The sequence below is a fragment of the Passer domesticus genome, chromosome 4, assembly GCF_036417665.1.
Source record: "Passer domesticus isolate bPasDom1 chromosome 4, bPasDom1.hap1, whole genome shotgun sequence".
In the NCBI taxonomy this organism is placed as follows: domain Eukaryota; kingdom Metazoa; phylum Chordata; class Aves; order Passeriformes; family Passeridae; genus Passer; species Passer domesticus.
The window spans coordinates 27,192,431-27,213,170 of NC_087477.1; the positions used below are offsets into that span (position 1 = coordinate 27,192,431).

At 43.6% G+C, this 20,740-nt stretch overlaps 2 protein-coding genes across 4 annotated transcripts in view; both read left to right on the forward strand.

Moving 5' to 3' along the window:
• SLC10A7 (solute carrier family 10 member 7) overlaps positions 1–15,447 on the forward strand; it is a 146,174-nt gene extending 130,727 nt beyond the window's left edge. For both annotated transcript variants that reach the window (XM_064416738.1, XM_064416740.1), the window contains 5 exons: positions 1,765–1,910; positions 5,193–10,437; positions 13,214–13,250; positions 14,829–14,897; positions 15,333–15,447. In XM_064416738.1, the coding sequence (XP_064272808.1) occupies positions 1,765–1,910; positions 5,193–5,237 (191 nt within the window). In that variant the 3' untranslated portion in view covers positions 5,238–10,437; positions 13,214–13,250; positions 14,829–14,897; positions 15,333–15,447. The remainder of the gene's footprint in view (positions 1–1,764; positions 1,911–5,192; positions 10,438–13,213; positions 13,251–14,828; positions 14,898–15,332) is intronic.
• Positions 15,353–19,148, forward strand: LOC135298787 (acrosin-like). Of its 2 annotated transcripts, none has more exons than XM_064416719.1 (5): positions 15,353–15,407; positions 16,393–16,599; positions 16,935–17,200; positions 17,434–17,579; positions 18,061–19,148. In XM_064416719.1, exons 2-5 carry the CDS (start codon positions 16,439–16,441, stop codon positions 18,952–18,954), a joined length of 1,467 nt encoding a protein of 488 aa, XP_064272789.1. In that variant the 5' UTR covers positions 15,353–15,407; positions 16,393–16,438; the 3' UTR covers positions 18,955–19,148. The 2 variants fall into 2 exon arrangements, with proteins under 2 accessions (XP_064272789.1, XP_064272788.1); XM_064416718.1 differs by lacking the exon at positions 15,353–15,407 and adding an exon at positions 16,009–16,164.
• The last annotated feature ends 1,592 nt before the right edge of the window (positions 19,149–20,740 follow it).

The following is a 20,740-nucleotide window of genomic DNA, read 5'->3' on the forward strand; positions in this document are numbered from 1 at the left end:
GCAAATGCCTATTTAATTTCTATCTACATACTATTTATTCCCAAGCCCCAGAAATTAGTGTTAGTAATAAGCAATTTTGTGATAGGTCCATGATGTTTTGAAGGCAATTATAATACTGTAATAAAGCATGCAAGCCCTTATTTATTTGATTTAATCCATCCCTGCAAAGGGGTAAAGGCTACTAGCATAGACATGAGATTTTTAGTGGTATAGTGTGATAAAGCTAATAATAATAATAATTATAATTATAAGAAATGTTGCTGTGAAACATCATGAAGATTTCAGAAGCCCAGACACATGTCAGCAATAGTGGGGCACCGGTGAAGTGGAAATATTCAACAAATAAGCTGTTTGCTCACATAGGGAGGCATCAATGTTATTAAAGGACATGGTGTTGAGAATGGGAGTTTATCCAAGATATAAAGAAAAGCTTCCATAAATATGACAGCTTTGGCTGATCTGAAGCATCTCCTCCTGGGGAAATGGAGGGTCTGCGGCACAAAGCTCAGTGTTTTGTCATTGCTGAGAAAGGAGACAAGGCAGAGCCAGGCTGGATGGGGACTGGAGCAACCTGCTCTGGTGGAAGGTGTCCCCGTGGCAGGGGGCTGGAACAAGATGGTCTTTGAGGTCCCTTCCAGCCCAAACCACTCTGTGCTTCTATGAGACACTCAGATGAGCTCTGTGAAAACCGTGTGTAGTCTGCTTCACGTCAAGGTTGTTGCCGGCAGAGGACTCCTAGAGTGACATTTAAGATGAGAGAGAAAATAAGGTGCATTCTCAGGAGGCTCCTGAGGAATCACAGCTGCTCTTGTTGGCAGCTGTGCAAATATCTGGTCAGGCAAGACAGAACTGGTTGCAGGTTTTGTCCACACCTGCACTTTGTGGAGCATGGTAGCAAATTCCATTATTTGAACAGATAATTTTGAACAGCAATATGTTCAAAGTAGGCACAATTGGTTTCATTACTGCAGAAGTGAATAAAACTTATTTTTACATATCACATCATCAAGCAGGAAGATTGTACATGGAGTTGTCTGATAGAATTAGCACTGTTGAGTGCAAATTCCAGCTCTTGGAAAAAATGGCCCATCTCTAGGTCTTAGCACTCACTTCTTCCAGCATCTAGCAACTTCTGTACTCCAGCTGCTACCTAACTCTTTGTGGGCAGGATCACTTCATATTGCTCACCCAGCTGACTAAACCTTTTCTGTCTCATGGGTCAGCCAAAGCAGGGAAGGCTCTCATTTGGATGCTCACCAACTGGAGGGAATGTACAAGCAAAATATGACCCTCCTCCAGTAGAGAACAGACCAAAGAAAGCTTGCAAAGGTTACAAGCAGGAGTTGGGCAGGTTGGAAGGAGGACAATCATGTGAACACAGAGCAGCCCAGTGGGAGGAAGTAGTAAAGAAGCAGTACAGAACTGTGGTCAGCAACTGAACAGTCATGCTATAGCAGAATGTATTGTATATCAAGTCTTCAGCAGCAGTTTTTATTTACTGCAATATTAGCATAGTTAGAAGAGATCTTTTATGGCATTCCCTACTTCACCCATTCTGCCACAGAACTTTCTCTGCCATGTATTTTTTGTATTCATGTTCTTGCTCATTTGGGTTGGATTTTTTAATATATGAAACATTTCAGCTCATTTTGGGATTTCTTTTTTTTTATTATTGTGAAATGTCAGTGCAACATAAAATGCTTTGCTTTTATCTGGAGCTCAGAGTCTGAGGTGAGAGTCTGTCTCCTGTTTTTCTGCCTGCAGGGATTCCCATGCTGAAGATAGTATTTGCAGGTTATGAATACCTGTCCTTAATTTCCGTCCCTTTGCTCATCTATCATCCTGCTCAGATCCTTCTTGGCAGTCTGTTGGTACCAACGATAAAATCCTGGATGGTTTCTAGGCAAAAGGTAAGGATTGCTGGATTTGATTTATAATGGCAAGTGTACTGTGAGGGGAAAAATACCAAACACATGTCCTAAACTCCTGGGGTTCCTTCTATGGTTGGGATTGTTCTATTTCCTTGCTTCCTCTGTAACAGTGATAATCACAGCAGTATCAAAATAAAAGTGCAGAACTTTATCCCCCCTGAAAAGGGGATTGAAGAGACTCTGAAAAAGTTCAAAGCATGAAGTTAGACCTCTACAGTTAATTCAAATTACAAATTCATTCAAATTATGAATTCAAAATATGCCCCATAAGAATGTCTCCATCCATTAGCTGACTAATAATCACAGCTTTGGATCTCCTTTGTGGAGAAGTGACAAAGATATGTTGGCTGGCATGGGAGCTGGGGAAATGAGGTAAAATAAGGACACTTTCTGAACTGGATTGAAGTAGGATGAAAACTTTTTTTACGACTTTCCCCCCATTTGTGTCACCCTTTACAATAGCAAGAAGTCCACAGTAGTCTGGGTCATCCCATTTCATGCCAAAATTAAGGCATGGGATAACTTGTAGGATTATAGACTATAACATAGAGGATTTAGAATCAACATCACTGATTCAAATTATGCTTATTTCAGTACAAATTGAAGGTATTGACATCTGACAGCCATTCTGTGATCCATGTGAAATGATTGCAGTGGTTTTAGTCAGGTTCTCAGAATAACCACCCTGCAAAAAGCTAGTCCATGAAACCAAATTTAATGCTGTCTTTTAATGTTCTGAGATAATAAAGATCAAGAAGCTGCAGCAACTGAAGCAACCTTTGGCAGCCATTTTCGGTGATGGTTGAGATCTACTGTGAGAAGCCAAATCCATCAGCACCCTGCATTCTCCACTTAGCACTGAAGAAATTTTATTGCTAACATTCATATTTCCAATTTTCAGCAAAACCCAGTGGCTGTCATTTTACAGCTTCACACCACTAAAGTAACCTTGCTATCTTGAATGCTAAAATCCCAAATCAGTGATTTTCATGTGTTATCTGAACTGTAAAAAGCAGGAAAACTCACAGTGTTCAGAAACTGTTCAGAAATCAGACCTGGTTAATATATACTGGTCTGGGTATCTGAAAATTAAAATCTGAGAATCCAGTGGCAACTATCCATCAGTCTGAAAATATGGGGTTTTTTTAAATCAGAAATTATCAGGACACTTTACAGGTGGTATAAAGAAAATTCCATGCTATTCTTGTAGAAATACAGCCTAAAGTTTATGCTGCTGGTGACAGAACAGTCCCTGCAATGCTGACTTCTCTTCAGCATCTCAGGAGTGGGGCTGGAGCTCATCCAGACCTCCCTGATTCTCAGGGCAGTAATGGCCTTTAGGGACTGCTGTCAGCTGCTGCAAATTAAAACAGCCTTTAAACAGAGCATCAGAACAGTCAGCCAGTACTGGAGAGATTTACAGTTCACCAGCACTAGTTTCTTATTCATTAAGCATCAAATAAACCTCCTGTGCTAAGCAGACTGTAATGCCACTGTAGAACCACTTTGGGGGATTGTTGTTCTGTTGCTGCAGTTTCTTCAGTTGGTCTTCTGTATTATTCACAAATGTTATTTTAATTACTCTTTGAAAAAAATCAATGAGGTTGGGTCTGGTACAGTTGCAATAAGTATAACAGAAGTGAATGTTGTGACTGGATAATGGTCTCCTGCTTTGAAAATAAACATGTCATCATCACCCTTGATGTTTATTTTCTACAAACACCTTGGCTTCATTTTGGCATCTCTCTTGCAGAGGGAGGCAGTTATCCAGTCACAGTACTCAACTGCAGTGACATTCTTACTTAATTATGATAGTACATGTGATCGGGTTGTATGAAATTGAATTTAAATATTTAGAGGTTCATCTACACTAAGGTATTTCTACTTTGTAAATATGGCAGCAGAATCTGCCAAACTACAAAGTTAAAAAATTGTTTCCCCAAAGAAAGTGTGGAATGATGTCTCTCTCTCCAAAGTCTCTTGCTGAATAATATCCAAAAGACTAATCTCAAAGGGCTGGATTTAACAATAGTTAAATGCTGGTGTTTCTGAGGGGAATATATCCCATTTATTTTTAAAGGTTTGGGGTTTTTTTAAGGGTTTACATTTGTGTTGGAGTGATTTTCAAGCAGTGCTTACAAGTTTTAAGTGTACAATATTAAAGGTTAATATCTACAATAAGAAGCCCCATCAGGCATCTCTCAGACTGAAAATTGCTTGTTCAGCCAACCTGCTGGAAACAAGAAGTCAGACAAATGACAGTCTGTCAGGGCTCTTCTCCCAAAAGACTTCCTTCAGAAAAATGGAGGATCCAAATTTCAGGAATGAGCTAATTTGTCTAAATTCCTTTCACCTGGGCCAATTTGTCCCACCTAAGAAGGCACAGAGCTTTTTTTGCTGCTGAGCATACCAAGAGGCAGCATCCTTCCCAGTGCCCCCACTGCTGCACAGGAGCAGCTGAAAACCTAACATTTTCTGAGCCTATCACATATCTCTCCTTACTTAGAGAGGCTGCTTTCTGCCAAACTGGAAGCATGAGCACTGGGCTGAACTTCAGTGTCACACACTGAATAAATAAATAAATAAAGCTGCCATAATTGGCCAGTCCTGTGAGAAACACAGAGCTGGACCCTGCCGTCAAAAAAGAAAGGGGTTTCTTTCTTCCTCAGCAATGGAGCTACAAAGATGTCAGGTGTCCCCTGCAAAGATCACCTCTGGACTGATGGACTTTGGCTATTTCTTACCTTTTCTCAGAAAAGAGAATATAAACATCAAAGGTGCATGACATCCACCACTGCAGCAGTGATTATCCTCTGAACAGGCTTTGAGCCATGTGGAAGGAAGCCAGGGACACAAAGGTGTTGGCACACCTTTTCTTCACTGTCTTTCCTTGAGTGTGTCTGAAGCTCTTCTGTCTGTGCCACGAGTGGTTTGAGTGGGGTCCAAATGGTCGCTTTGTAAAAGGCATCTGAGACCCATCTCTGCTTCCTTCACTGGCACAGCAGCCATAGTCCTTGTGCTTCCTCTGTTAAGGCTATATGTTAATATATATATTATTATAGAAGGGAGGTTGTGATGGGCTATAAGAGACACAACATCATCTCAGAGCCCACAGCCTGTCAGCTGCACACTGACTCCTCTCTCAGCCGCTCAGAGGTACGCGCAGTGTTTTGTTGCCCTTTATAAATGAGAGTCTTACCTTGTGCTGTTGCTTGTCTTTTAAGGGTATAAAAAAGTGACTGTTTTGTTTCCTGTTCACAGGCACTGAAATTAACCAGGCAGCCCAAAGCACCCGTGAAGGTATAATTGTGGAGATGGCCTGTGTCACAGTGAATGTATATATGTACTATACTGTACACACGGACAATTGACACAGCTGGGTTTTGTGAATGTTGCTTTAGTGCATATTTTATTTTTTTATATATATCTATCTATATATATATATATTAAAAGATACCTGTTAAGTGCCTTACAGATGCATTTTTGGCAAAAGCATTGTTTTCAGAAGCCACTTTGTTGGTTGCTGCAATAGGTTGTACAGTATTTTGGAATCCATTAGTTTATTTTTCTAACCGAGTGAATGGTCATGCCTGACAGCTGGTTCTTCCATTGCCCCTGCTTTGAAGCCAGGGTGCACCAGCAGCAAGTCTCTGTTTTAAACTAGCCAAAATGACCAGGAGCCTATCCCACTGCTGGCTTACCAGCTCTTCTCTTGGGGAAGAGCTTTCTGAAGGTTTTTTTTCTGAGATTGACTTGAATTTCTGTGTGACTCTGTTACACTCCCTAGTCATATGACTGTGACATGCCTTTTTCTTCTGAGTTTGTGTATACTCAGCATGGGGCCATCCAATGGATAGAAGCTGAAAAGCATGAATTATTTGCATTTGTTGACACTGTTGTCTAGACATTCCTTCAAAGTTAATGGTATCTCAAGAAAATTCTTTCAATTCCATTGTATGATATTGTGCCATTGTATATCTTAAATGCCTCATAAGCTTCTTCAAAGAAATGGTCTGGTGCTTGGGTTATGAGTGAAGTATTTGTGTTTGCAGTTACGAGATCTTTTTATCATTTACCCATGAAGAACACGAATTTTTGGTTTTCTTTTTTTCTTCTCCTTCCCCCTGTGCAATGCACAGAGATCTGCACAGAGAATTTAAGACGCTGAAACAGAGCCTTTATTGTAGTAAGCTAAGCTATGTTTTCTCTCTTACTGCATTGGTAATGAATAGTAGCTTATGAGGATAAAAAAGTTGACAATTTATTATTTTTTTGCTAATTAAAAGGATCCTTATAGTAACAGAAACGCTATCTTAGCTCATTTGACAATCAATCACAACTTTTTAAGAAATAATATTTCTCTTTTTAATAAACTTAGGTAAAAAAAAGAATACAAAATACTATTTCTAGGCATTGAAGATAAAGGAATGCAGGCATATATTTACACATGCAGCCAGCACTACATCTTGTCTGGGAGATGAAGATTTCAGAAACATGCTCTAGTCCAGACTGGGGGGTGTGCCCATCTCCAAAAACTGTGCTGGCAATTGTGCATTAAAATATTAAGTAAGGAAAGGAATAGGTCGATGGGAGATCAATATAAATGCAGAGCTTCCATGTGTGTCATGGTTAACATTGCAGCTAAAGGTGTGGCTGAGTGCAAACACCTCGGAGCAAGTCTGTAGCAAATGGAGATTATCAGAGCTCTGATTAGCCTGAAAGCCTTTACACAAGCTGAAGATCTTCTATGTGACAATAAGCATGTGAAATTCATATCCTTTTGCCTTACTGAAAAACAAAAAATGTGCTTGGTTTACTTAGTCTGTTACTTCCAGTCCTGTGAACAACAGGAAAAAAATAATCTGGTACCAATCCTCGGTGCTTTATCTGATGGCCACTTCCTGTTGCCATCTGCATGAGAAACTGCAGGGAGCTGACAGCATCCCCCTGTTCAGAACTGGCACACCAATAAAAGGACCATGTGACAAAGTTATGGGAGGTGGCACATGCTGAATTCTTTCCTTCCCTGGAGGGGGGATCAAGCTCTCCCTGCTGAGTCGGCAGGAGGGCTGAGGGACACTGTCCACTGCCCATGTCCCCAGGGCACTGCTCTCTTCCCACTGGGCAGTGGGCAGTGAGTTCACAGTTTGATCAGTGCATCCCTAGATAGCACAGGCAGATCAGCCAACAGGCCTGCTAGGAAATAGAGAATTCCTGGGCCAAATTCAAGTTTCCACTTCCTTAAACATTCTAAGTGGTAACTGATTCCATATGGGAAAAAATTCCTCTGGGTTTAAAAAACCTGTTTGTAGCAGGGGACAGCGTCTGGACTCAGGACAGTTTCTTTATGTTCTACTTCCATAAACCTGAATTTCCAGAGAATATAAAGACTTAATCCCAATCCCACTGAAATCAGTGACTCTTTGTGTTGGTTTTGAATGGTGAGACAACAGGCCCAGAGGCAGTGTTCCCTTTTCAAAATACATAGCAGGAGTTCAAGCACACAGTAGCTGACTGTGGTTGTGTCAACGCTAAACAATCAGAACACTGCAAGTACCCTTACTGAGCTACCTCTGTGTACTGAATCTCTGCCTTTCAGTACTTCCAACAACTTGCTTAGATTCCATTGAACACATCCTTTGTTTTTTGGGGAGTTTTTTTCAACCTGTAAGACTATTTCGAAGTGTTTTACAATGTAGTTTTGTTAGTCTCTTTACAAAGTCCTTGTTGATTGCTTTGGGGCAGCTTGAATATTGTGTATGATGTTGGAGGTGTTGGTCTAAAGGGAATATCAAGCTAAACTAAAATACATATTTTAAATTCATACTTAATGAAACTGAATTGTGCGCATCAATTCTGTTAAGACTGTTAAGATGTTTGTGACTTGCTATATGTCTTTAATAAACAGAATGGTTTTGAATTCAATTTTGTTAAAAGGAAAACACGATAAAATTATTTATCCTTTAGGTCACATTTTTACCTCTGTTATCTGTTTTATTCTTTTGTGGGTGAGCTGTTTAACTTTTTGCTTGTTTTTTAAAACAAAAGCCCATTAACTGTCTGGAAATACTTTATGAACTTGGGGAAAGTCCTCAGAATGCTGCTAATTGTCATCAATTGAAAATTAATTCATTGAACCTATATAGTTTTTCAGTAAAAGGTTAGAACAACTCTGAATCTTTTCAACTTCCTGGCTGTAAATATAACTGTTATTAAACATAATCAGGCAAAACTGATGGCAAATGAGAACTTTGCCCTTGTTACACCATGAAGATTTTCTTGATCATCAATTTCTGCATCTCTATAATCCCATCCAGTGACAGCAGAGGAAAAAACCCACCCAAACAATAAAACAGCACTTCAGAGGTCAGGGGCAATGTTAGCACTTTGTGTTGAATTACTGAAATATTTTATTTCCCTTTTTGTGCATTAAATTGAAAAGCTTTTGATAACTCCAGTAACTTATCAAGATAAACAATTTTTACTGTAGTTAAAATCAAAGATGTGGTTGTGTTTTTTCTCGTTGATCCTGTAGTCAGTGTGAGCAGGTTATGTGGTAGAAAGGCAGTCTCAGAGGAAGCTGTGCAGTTGTGCTTGTTCACAGAGCAGAAGGAGCTTGGTTGTACAGAAGTAGTCCCCTACATTACACTGGCAGTCAAGGAAAAAGGAGCTGTTAGTTTTATTTGTTACATTTTTTGTGGAAATATCTTGACAGCGGGAGGTTAGAAGGCAAGATGAAATATGGTCTGTCTGCAAGCACACTGATTTATGTGCGAGTGCATACGTGCATAAGAGATGAGCAGTTATATATGTAGAAATTACTAGAAAGGGCCAAGTCCCTGGGATACTTTTTTTTTTTTTGCAAGACTGCATATGGAGAAAGAGGTACTTTTTTTGATGTTATTCTGCCATTAAAAATGAAATTTCAGACACTGAATTGTGTTTTGTATTGAATCATAATCTCATACAGAACCCTTAAAGCAGACAATCACAGCTTTGTATTTGTAAACTGTAGACTGTTTTGCACTTAAATAGATGTTGATGCATTTGGGAATTACAACACAGTACAGGGCTAAATCATAGTTTCTCCATTTGGTTATAATCCAAATGCATTTATATTACTATTATTATAAAGTGCCAGGAACACAGGCAGTCCCTAGCAAACACATTAAATAGACAAGAGACTAAATTCTGCCCTTGGTTACACTTGCACATCTCCAGTGCAAGGTTGTTAAGCTGCAGAGCAGTCTCCCCTGGGAAGCTGTTTGAAGAGCCCTGCCACCATTCTAACAAAGCTCGGAGATAATGTAGCACATGATGAGACTAAATGAAGAGTATTTTACTTTAGATTTGATGGCCTGCCCTTTCCAGCATCTTACAAACCAAATATCTTTTGTCACTATTTCCATGGGGTAGCTCCAGTATCCCAACCCAAAACTTATAGCATCCTGTCAGAACAATGTCAGGAGAGGGATGAGGGATGTGGTCTCATCTTTGTCATTTTCTTGCTTCAACCACACTATTGCTCATGATCATTAGACTGTGGCTTCTATAAGGAGGCATTTTGACTTAAATTCCTCCAAGTTGATATGTCCTGTTCCTGTAAAATTCTCATTCAACAGAGAGCACCCTGTGGGATGGTAAGGAATCTTCTGGAGTTGCATGGACAAGCTGTGAAGGACTAGAGAAAGCAATGCTGGGAAATGCAGGTTGGAGGCATTGCTCCAGGCAAGTCTGCTTTGTGCTGGCATCTAAAGCTGCAGCAGAGGTCATGAAAGCAGCCTCTGGATTATTCCTCTTGCCAGAAAGGTGGAGAGTGAGATCTTCAGTGAGAAGTGAAATTAAATTTATACGTGATTAAAAGGACAAGAGAGATGTCTTGGAAACAATGAATGCCAATGAGGCCTCTCGGCTGCTCCCCTAAGCAAACTGCAGTCTCGGTGGAGCATCGGCTTCTCAGCCCCCCAAACTGCAGTAATCGAGTCTGGAGCTGATGAGAGCATGAGTCACCACTTAATTTCTCATCAGTGGAGGCCAAGTTTTCAAAATATTTTTAGATGCATTTCCACAGAGATTTCTGCCAGCCAGTGACCTATAGAGTGACAAGAAAATGAGCAATAGCAGCTGCTGAATCAGGCTTTGCTCCCTGCCACCTACCCTTCTGATTATAGTCAGGGGCAGGGAGGGCAGGTAAATCAAAGGCTTTTGGAATTATTGCACAGAAAAGAGCCCTGCTGAGCTGATAGGAACACCTGGATTTATTAAGTAACAAAAGAACCTGTGAATTCTTAGGCTGCCTGGTAGGTTCAGATGAACTTTGACCCAGCCAGAAGCAGGTGTGAGATTAGGAATTGATTGTGATCCATCCTCCGAGGGCCAGCCCACAGCCAGCAGCTGCAGCCCACGGAAGAGGCCGCGCATCTCCCAAGGATCCCGTGCTGCTACATCTCATCTGCTCTTTGCCTGGGTTCAAAACTGCCACCTGGCACAACCATTTGTCACCCAGGTAAGACAAAGGAAAGAAGCCTCTGGGTGGCATCCTGTGTGGGAGGGCTACAGTATAACAGTCACAAAATCAAAGACTTGCAGATGTTGGCACAGTGGTGCTGGTTCATCTCTGTAAGAGAAAACTTACTATTCATGGTCAGTTTTCTTATGAAACAATCTCAACTTCTAAGGGAAATCAGCTGTCTGGAAAGGTAAGAAAATAGAAAGGAAAGACAAGGAAAGAATGAAACTGAAAGGAAACTGAAGGAAAGACAATTTCATTGATAGGATTAAAATTATGGAGGTCATGTGGGAACTGGCATTCTGCCAGAAGAAATTCAGGAAATAAAATTTGAGAGTCCTGTGACAATAATTGGGTATGAAATGCTATTGACAAAAGCTTTTGCAGTTCTGTGCTCCCTCTGTTCTTTAGCATTGTGACTGCAGTCCTTCTCTGTTTCTGTCCTTTCTCTGCTGCACAGCCCATACCCAAGATGTCACAAAATTGTTTTATTTCCCAGTGCCTTCCCTGTGTAGTTTTGCCACTTCTTGTCAACACTGCTTGATGAAGTAAGTGATAAAATGTCATTTTCCCCTTTTTTCTAAATTTTAGCTTCTCCCAGTTAGCTGTCCCTAACTGAACCTGGTGTCATCAAGATGATGCTCTCATCTGTTCTCCAAGCTCTCTTAGAGACCCTGTCCTGTAGCCAAGAAACCAGGGCAGCTTTCCAAGATGATGCCTGGGGAAGCAGAACTCAGCTTTTTGTGCTGACACTGAACAACGTAACCCATGCAAATTACAGTTCTTGTGTTCTTTGTTGGGACTCACAGCTCTCCTGGAAGGGAACACCCACATGATGCAGACCTGAAGTTCACTGCTGGATCCATTAGAGTCACTGTCAGTCCTTTGGGCAATCCCAAACTGCTGCTGACATATTTTGCCAAGTTCTCCGGCAAATTCTTGCTTGTTCTGTTTCATAATATTGCTTAAAATTATAGAAATGTTGGGAGGCCCTCTATTTTTCTTTCTAAAAATTACAAAAAAAAACACCCTATTTTGATCTATTTTAGGTCTCTGCCTGAAAAATTAACTGTAATTTCCCAGAAGTGGCTCAGGACTACTATATTTGCCTCACACATTCACTCTGCCCCTTCCCCAAAACATACAGTCTTTCAGGTACCTCACAGCGAGTTGCATAAAGCCCTTTTTTAGAAAACAGCTACAACATCTGTTTATCTGGTCCAATTCTCTGATAAATAAAATATATCCCAGAGGCATAATAGCATGCTAAAAATAAGAGTATGACACAATTTGAGCCAGCTAATCTGGTAACTCTGTGTGCTGCAGCTCATGGAGTGTTAATGTGAGAAGCCTGTATCTTTCCAGCCCGGCTGGCTGTGAGCATCGCACGTGGATCTCTCCCAGAGCAGAGCCAAATCCCACAGTACTGTGCTGTCCTGTGCTCACAAACTTCCTCCCTCTGGCCTCTGCAGGTGTAAAAACCTGGGGGAATTGTGCTATGTGAGATTTTATGTGTCAGGGAGCAGAACAGAAGCGCCGCAGTCAGCGGAGCCTGACGTGTGTCGAGTTTGCGATCCTAGCGCCTGTTTGTGACACAAAACGTGTAACCTCTCTGATTATAAAAGGCATAAAGAGCTGTATGTACCTGCACTGTCACATACCAATGTCCCAAATTATTGCATGTTAATTATCTATCAGGGCAATATCAAAAACCCAACAAAATTCAAATTGTGCTGGTATCAATTTTTCAGAAGATTTTTTGGTAAGGTTTTTTATTGCTTTGTTTTAAAGTAAGGTGCACAGTATGTAACGAAAAACTCCTCCATGTGTATCATTATGTATATTAAATCATTGTCCTCTATGTTCCCTAATTTGATCACATATTTTTAGGAATGTATTTTGCTTATCTAACCCTCTGATTTCAACAGCAAACTCCTTCTGCTAACTCATCTCGTTTGGATTTTTATATTTCAATTGGATAAGAACCTTAAATTTTGGTATATGCATAAATATGCTCCAGTATATGGCAAGCAGCAGCTTCCTATGTTTAAAAAATAAATTTAGTGAGAAATGTCAATATTTTTTAATACTAGTGAAAATAAAATTTAGTCTGTCAAGATGGCACAGTGACAGTCTTTGAATAGATGCTACTTTGAATGTGTTTTAATTTTTTTTCCAGAAGCCTCAGATTAGGAGCTTATTTTCTTAGTAACAAAATATTTGCTCTGAACAATCCCAAAAGCATAATACATTAGTAGAAAGAGTATTTATAGCCAGTAATTCAGCTGTTATAAATTATGACTGTAAAGAAAGAGAAAAGGGTTCCTTTTTAAAACTTGCTGCCAGATTCTGGTACAGCAATGCTGAGCAGGTTAAGTAATGTTCTTCTGATGAACAGTCAAGTCTTGAGTAGTTTTCATTTTTAAAAGACTTTATTAAGCATTTTTCTCAAACTCATCTTTTTTGTTCTGTTTTGAGCAGACTTCAATCTGAATAAAACTCTTGGTGACTTGGTGACTTTTTAGCCTACATTAAATTCTCACTGACAAACAGATGAGAATTACTATTGATTTTCTCCAGAAAGAACTAATAGGCTTTGCCAAATAAATCATGCAGATCCTAAGTGTGCTATTCATCTCTTCTGCAGATTATTGCTTAAAAGCTGTGATAGTTGTCCTTTAAAAATCAAAAGTCAAATTAGTCCTTTGACTTCAAGTGAAAAATTTGGACTGAAGATTGTCCTGGGCCTTATTATTGTTTGGTTTTTTTGCAGTTTGGAAAATGAGAGGGCTGGCAGGCATGGATTCTTGGTAAGTGTGAATTCTTAGTTTCTAGGGAACTCGACCACACCTGGAGACTGGAGGTAACTGGTTTGTGTTAATGAGTGGCTCAGTTATTTATCCCTCCCTGGTATTATGGAGCACCCCAAGTCTCCTGAGAAGCCAGAGTTGACAGTGGAGTTGATCACCTTCAACTTGGACTCCCTTTGTGTCTGTGTGTCTGTGTGTCAGTGACGGCCCAGGGTCCTGACCAGGTTCTGAAATACTCCAGCATCTTCCACTGTTTCAGTTCCCTCTCTTCTGGAAGTTGTAGATACTTTGTGCCCCTCCTATCTTTCAAGAATATTGAAAATTGTAGATCACTACTATGTTTATCTAATTAGCTTTTTGTTGATTTGAGATTATTTGGTGCAGTCACTGGTGCTTCTGCAGCACACATTCCATCATCTGATTTTTAACTAATTAATGGAAGAGTCTGATCACCCACTTCCAACTAGATTTTACATACCCTTGAAAATTTTTTGTTGTTGTTGTATCGGAATTGATTTAGAGTTGAAACATGTCTCAACTAATTGCAAGACATAATACCACAAAACTGTATGAATTAACAAATACTAATATGTACTTAACATCTATACCTAGATACCAGTGTTTGTACCCACACACAGAGGATGCTGCTGCTGGCTGAATTTAGAAGACAGGAACAATGTAGTTTATCCAAAGTCTGTATTTCTCTAATAAATTTCAAATCAGCATGAGACATATATCCCATTCAAATATTTATCTGTTTAGCATCTTCACCAAAAAAAAAAACTTTCTAGATGAAAATGCCAGCAGAAGTTGTGGTTCTAGCTGATATTACTCAATTAACATTGTATGAGATCTCTCCAAATGTGTTGACTGCTGTATCCATCTTAAAGGGAAAAACAACAACAAAAAAACACCCCAAAAAAAACCCCCAAACCACCACAAAAAAAAAAAAAAAAATCCCCGACCCCACAACCCAAAACAAAGCAAACAAAAAAATCCCCCAAAACAACAACAACAAAAAAATCCACATCCTTTTAATTTCTCCTGTTTGTCACTAAAATAATGCATTATAAATTTGCCAAGTCTTGCAACCAGCACCATTTCATATTCTGGGCACACCATTAATTTTCACAGGAAAATATGTCTTTAGAATCACTAGGTCTGCTCAAACATTGAATGCAGTTATTTTTCAGTATTTTCCATACATGAAATTTAGCTACCTTGTTGTATCAAAAATCCAGCTCTACTGGCAAACAAACACATTTTTAAAAAAAGCTGGAAGAGGAAAAGGGGAAGGAAGAAACCCATGTGTGACCTCTGGTGGTTTTAAGACTTACTCAGAATATTGTGCCTTCATCAATGATTAAATGACTCTCCCTTTTAAAATGTATTGAGCCCTCATTTTTATGTGGATGGATATTACTACCCCAGAAATTCAACCTCTCACTAAGAAAAAGGGTGATCATAAGAATGGGAAAATAACTCAGATAAGTAAAACTAATGCAAATGTTTCACCAACTCCTTAAAAGACACTGACAATCTGAAGAAGTGTTAAACACATGGGGTCTATATTTCCAGAAATAAGAAATGATGGCAGATGCTCAGCTGGCACTGACACATCAGGTAACCAGCACTCTGGGAAGACAGGTACTCTCTGAAAACTGGGCACTTTTAATAAGATTGAAAAGAAAGTGCTTAAACACTGAGGTGTCCAAAATTTTAATTTGGTTTGCAAATATAGATTTTGACTCTTTTTCAAGTTTCTAATTTTTTTCTTCTTTGTGTGTGTCTTTTCCTTGCTCTGTCTGAAAGCAGAAAAAGGGGTAGAAAGTACTGTGCAACTAGAACAATATGTGTATATACACATATTAATTGTATACATCTGCATCAGTCAGCAGTTTAATATTTAGATACCATTTTGATTACATAGTTTATTTTTTGTTTGGTTAAGGATCTTCAGGAGGTTTTCAGAATATATGGGCTGGCATGGAAAGCAAAGCTAGATTTTTATCAGATATATCTCAATGCTTCTTAATACCATGTGCTTTCATCAGTTTTTTCCCTATGCCTTGTTCTTTGTAGGCAGCACTTAGTACTTCATAGTCCTTCAGAGAGTGCTGACTGGCTGAGAAGTCATCCTGGAGAGCAGGGACACAGGTATTTTCTATTTTAGATACACAGGCCAAAATACCACACATATATGACCAAACTGACTTTTACTTAGGTACTACATGATAGGAAAAGTCAGTCAAATTGTCATATTTTAAAGAATGAAAACAAAATTGTCCATCTTGCTGGCAAATGGATCTGTGCTTCCCTGTGCCCGTAGGGCCTGCACACCCTCATCCTGCAAGCAGAGGTGCCTACAAAAAAGCTGGAGAGGGATTTTCTATAAGGACAGGTAGTAATAGCTCAAGAGGGAATGGTTTCAAGCTGAAAGAGAGCAGGTTTGGAATAGATATCAGGAAGAAATTCTTGACTGTGAGGGTGGTGAGGCACAGGCACAGGGTGCCCAGAGAAGCTGTGGTGCCCCATCCCTGGAAATGTTCAAGGCCCAGTTGGATGGGGCTTTGAGCAGCATCTGGTGTGAGACGTCCCTGTCCAAAGCAGGGGCTGGAACTGGATGATGTTAAGGCCTATTCCAACCCAAACCATTCCATGGTTCCACGTTGCTCCCTGTGCCAGAGCTGCAGTGCCCAGACCATGGAACCGGCTGCTCTGTGACATCAGCCCAGGGTGCTGCGGGCACTGCGGTGCTGCGGGCACTGCAGTGCTGTGAGCACTGCGCCTGTGCTGGCACACGGAGTTCTTGCTCCTGTAGCTGGCACAAGCCACGGGCAGCAATGCTGCTGTTCTGCTTCCTCGTGCTGCTGGCCGCGTTCAGGCCTGCGCAGGGTGTGTGGAACACCTGCGAGTAAGTGGCCCCAGGCTCTGGGAGGGAGCTTGGGCAGCACTTTGGGGCTCCCTGGAGAGGGCCTGCTTGTCCTTCATGGCCAGGCCACAGCCTCACGAACCCCACGGGGAAGCCTCCAGCACACACCCCGTGGCCTTCCTGGCGTGCTGTCCCCGCACACCTTGTGGGGAGCTTCTGCTGGAGCAGCAGCCAGCCATGGAGCAGATGGAAATGACTTTCTACTTGCAGAGGGAGCTGTGGGCTCCGGCCCTTGACTTCTGATGATGAGCGAGGCATGACACGCGTCGTGGGTGGCAAAAGTGCTGAGTCCGGGGCCTGGCCTTGGCTCGTCAGCATCCAAGATCCCTCGGTTTCAGGCACGGGGCATCTGTGTGGAGGGTCCCTCATCAGCACACAGTGGGTCCTCACAGCAGCCCACTGCTTTACTGAGTCCAGGTAAGCAGGAGCAAGAAACAGGGATATCCCCACAAAATCAGCAGGTGCCCTGTCAGCAAGTGCCGTACACTTCTCCTATCTCATTTCTCTGCAGTATGCCCAGTGCCTGGGCAATGCAGAGCCCAGCTGAGAAATTGCTCAGGAGAAAGCTGGGCACATGCCCCTGCTTCCTAGTAGCCTCCAGCTGACATTCCCAGAGCCTGAGGCGGGTGGAGCAGTCACCGCCCCACAGAGCTGCTTTCCTCTCTGCCTCGAGAAGCAGAAGGCTGGTCACTGCTGGGCTGCCACAGCTCCAGGCTCTGCTCCCTCTCACCCCTCTCTCCACGTGCCCTCAGGAACCTCAGCGACATGCGCGTGCTGATCGGGGCCACGAAGCTGACCAAGCCGGGCCCTGGGGCCGAGGTGCGCCTGATTAAGCGGCTGCTGATTCACAAGGATTACAGTCCTGCCGACCAGAGCAACGACATCGCGCTGCTGGAGCTCAACCAGCCTGTCCAGTGCAGCTCCTACATCCAGCTGGTCTGCGTGCCCAACGCCACGCTGAACGTGGCACAGCTGGAAAACTGCTATGTCGCTGGCTGGGGTGCCACCACTGCAAGATGTGAGTTTCCAAAAATGGAGGGCAAGCTCAATACACTGGGAAGATGGGTTGGGCTTCCTGACAGCAGAGGCCAAAGTCAGAATAAGGCTGCCCACTCCCTAAAGGCAGACAGGAGGGACAGAGAGCTTCAGCACCTCTGTAGAAGCACAGCCAAACCCTAGGGAAGGGGATCGCCTCCAGATGGGGAAAGTGGCACGGAGCTGCCGGGTTCTCATTCCTTTCTGTGCTCACAGCTCAACAATCGAGTGATGTCCTGCAGGAGGCCAAGGTCCACCTTATCAATGTTGAGGTCTGCAACAGCAGTGAGTGGTACCAGGGGGATGTCCATACCCACAACTTGTGTGCTGGCTACCCGGAGGGTGGCATCGATACCTGCCAGGTAGGAATGTCACTCAGTGACAAGTCACTCAGCCCCCAGCAGCACAGGCAGCAGCACCCCAACACAGCCCAGCCCCTGCTTTCCCTGGCCAGTCACTCTTTCATCCCTGGCTCCCCACCTTTGCTGGGGCTTCCCAGCCATTCCCCATGTGCAGGGCCTAGCCCAGGACCTCCCTTGTCCCCTTGCCTGGCACTCTGCCCAAAAGGCCCTGCTAGTGCTCTTTGCAGTCTAGACATCCAGATGCCAATGCTGAAACATCTGTCCTCTGCACATCCAGGATCACTGTGCAGAGCTGAGAGAGAGCCTGACTTCACAGGCCCCAAACCCACTCCCTGCCAAGCTTCTGGAGGCTCCATCACCTGAGCAGAGGCTTGCTCAGCTGAGAATACAGCTCCGTACAGGGCTGTGAGAGAGAAGGAGACAGCACCAGTGCTGACAGGGGCCACCCAACACATCCTTAATCCTCCCTGGTTCTCTGCAGGGTGACAGTGGGGGTCCACTCATGTGCCGAGACAACAGTGCTGACTTCTTCTGGGTTGTTGGAGTGACCAGCTGGGGAAGAGGCTGCGCCAGAGCAAAACGGCCTGGAATATACACTTCTGTTCAGCACTTCTATGACTGGATTCTGGTCCAGATGGATCTGCTTCCACAAGTAGAGGCTTCTCGGTCATGGAGTATTTATCCAACTGCCTCACAACCATGGACTCATCATACAAATGCCCCATGGCCCACTCAGAAGCCATGGCCAAGACCACCTCCCACTTATAAGCCATGGCCAACAACAACACTGCCCCCTCCAAAGCCATGGCCAACAACACTGCCCCCTACAAAGCCATGGCCAACAACACTGCCTGCTCCAAAGCCATGGCCACCAACACTGCCCCCTACAAAGCCATGGCCAACAACAGCGCCTGCTCCAAAGCCATGGCCACCAACACTGCCCCCTACAAAGCCATGGCCAACAACAGCGCCTGCTCCAAAGCCATGGCCACCAACACTGCCCCCTACAAAGCCATGGCCAACAACAGCGCCTGCTCCAAAGCCATGGCCACCAACACTGCCCCCTACAAAGCCATGGCCAACAACAGCGCCTGCTCCAAAGCCATGGCCACCAACACTGCCCCCTACAAAGCCATGGCCAACAACAGCGCCTGCTCCAAAGCCATGGCCACCAACACTGCCCCCTACAAAGCCATGGCCAACAACAGCGCCTGCTCCAAAGCCATGGCCAACAACACTGCCCCCTCCAAAGCCAAGTGTGATTCCTGCACCAGTGGAAGAGATTAAGACCTGCCCATTTCCACTCAAGAAGCTGATGGAATTCTTCACTAAGATACGGGAGCTCCTGAAGAACCTACAGGGAATTGCAGTTTGAGCGGGAGAATGGACAGGATCCAGTGCAGGTTGCATGGGACCGTGACTGTTTCCTGCTGAGGCAATGCCTGCTGATCCAAAGGCCGCCTCAGTGCCGAAGGCTTCCTCTGTCTTGCCCACATTGCTCCTCTACATGTATGCAAGTGCTAATGTTGACTTAGTTGGTGAAATAAAGTTGCCTATGTTTGTAGTTAACCATGCTTTCAGTCCAGTTTGGTCTCTTGGGCAAGGCAAGGACTTCCTTGCCCAGGACTTACAAAATGAGGCTGCCTCAAACCACTTGGGCACAACGGGAGTCACTCTAAAGGGCTGTGTCTGATCAGACAGAAGAGTGCTCAGAGCCACCACAAGATGGAGAAGACTGGCACATCGAGGCTAGGAAGATGACGGGAGGAGACAATGCCACATGCAGGCACCTTGGGAAGGGACACATTGAGGCACACAAGCTGGTGACTAGGGCCTGGCAAGAGCCTTAGCTAACGGAGCAGAACTGGGAAGCTCCTAAGCATGACAAGCAAAATTTCTGACTGTCACAAAGGGAGAAGCTGAAAGGAGCTACAGTGCCCTAAGGAAGAGCAAGATTTCACAGGTAGCAAAGGGACACTGATGTGTAAGGTGACCACACTTCAGAGATGTTTGAAGGAAGAGTTGGGGTCATTCTGGGGAGGAGAACCTGGTAGGAGCAGAAGGACCCAGGAAACTGCATCTGTATTGCCATGGAAGGCCAAGGTGAGCTAGTTAACAGCACCTGCAACACCAAGTCTGTCCACAGGTGGGACAAACCTTGGATTCAGGGGAAAAAGATAGCAGGGAGGAGAGAATGTCAGAGAAAGAGAGGAGTCAAGGAAGATGAGGGGGATGTGTAAGCATGGCAGATAGGGAGAAGGGAGGATCAAGGAGCCAGTCTCACAGACACAAGCTGTGTCCTTGGCCTCACAATCCAGGTGCCACAACTGCCTTTGTCAGTGTGGGCCCAGAACAGCACTAGCCCTTGTAGACATCAAGGACAGGGAGCCTCCCAGAGGGTGTTGCTGTGGCTGACGTGGCCAGCATGGACTGTGCTGCATCCATGTCCCCCGTGCTTTGCACAGGAAGGATGACACTGTGTGGGTATCTCTGGCATATGTGACTTGTGCTACACTGCTTGCCATGGCTGTAACCAGATTGGACACCTGCATGCTGTCTGCAGGAGCCATGTGCTCTAGTGGGTAATTTTTGGGAAGGAGCTTCTGGCAAGCAGCTGCAGAGCGGGGTGGCAGTGAACCTCCCAAAGAGACCATGATGCCACACAGGATGTTTTCCTGCAAGCTGTTAACAGGAAGTTCTGGGAGCCCCTGCAAACAGAGGGGCTAAAATAAACCTGGAAAGGGACTTTTTACAAGGGCAAGTAGTAATAGGACAAGGAGGAGTGGCTTTAAAGTGAAGGTAAGTTTAGAATAGATATTAGGAAGAAATTCTTCTCAGCCAGAGAAATTCAGTGACTTCAAAGCTTCACTCAAAGCAAGTGTCACAACCATCTCCTCCTCAGAGATGGAAAAAGCCTGTCACAGTCATTACCATGACACCAGCAGCTTCCAACTGCTCATTCAAATGCCAAGTGACAGGCAGATGTTTCCAGTAAGGAATACAGCCCTCTCCGAGCCTTGGGTTGCATCACCCACCAGGACAGCATTGCCTCAGCCTTCTCTGGCCAGGGCTGTGACCTGCTGGAGTCACTTGAGCTCAGCCGGGCTCAGCTCTGACCATGGGGCCCAGACACACCACGTGGCGCTGCTGGAACTGGAGAA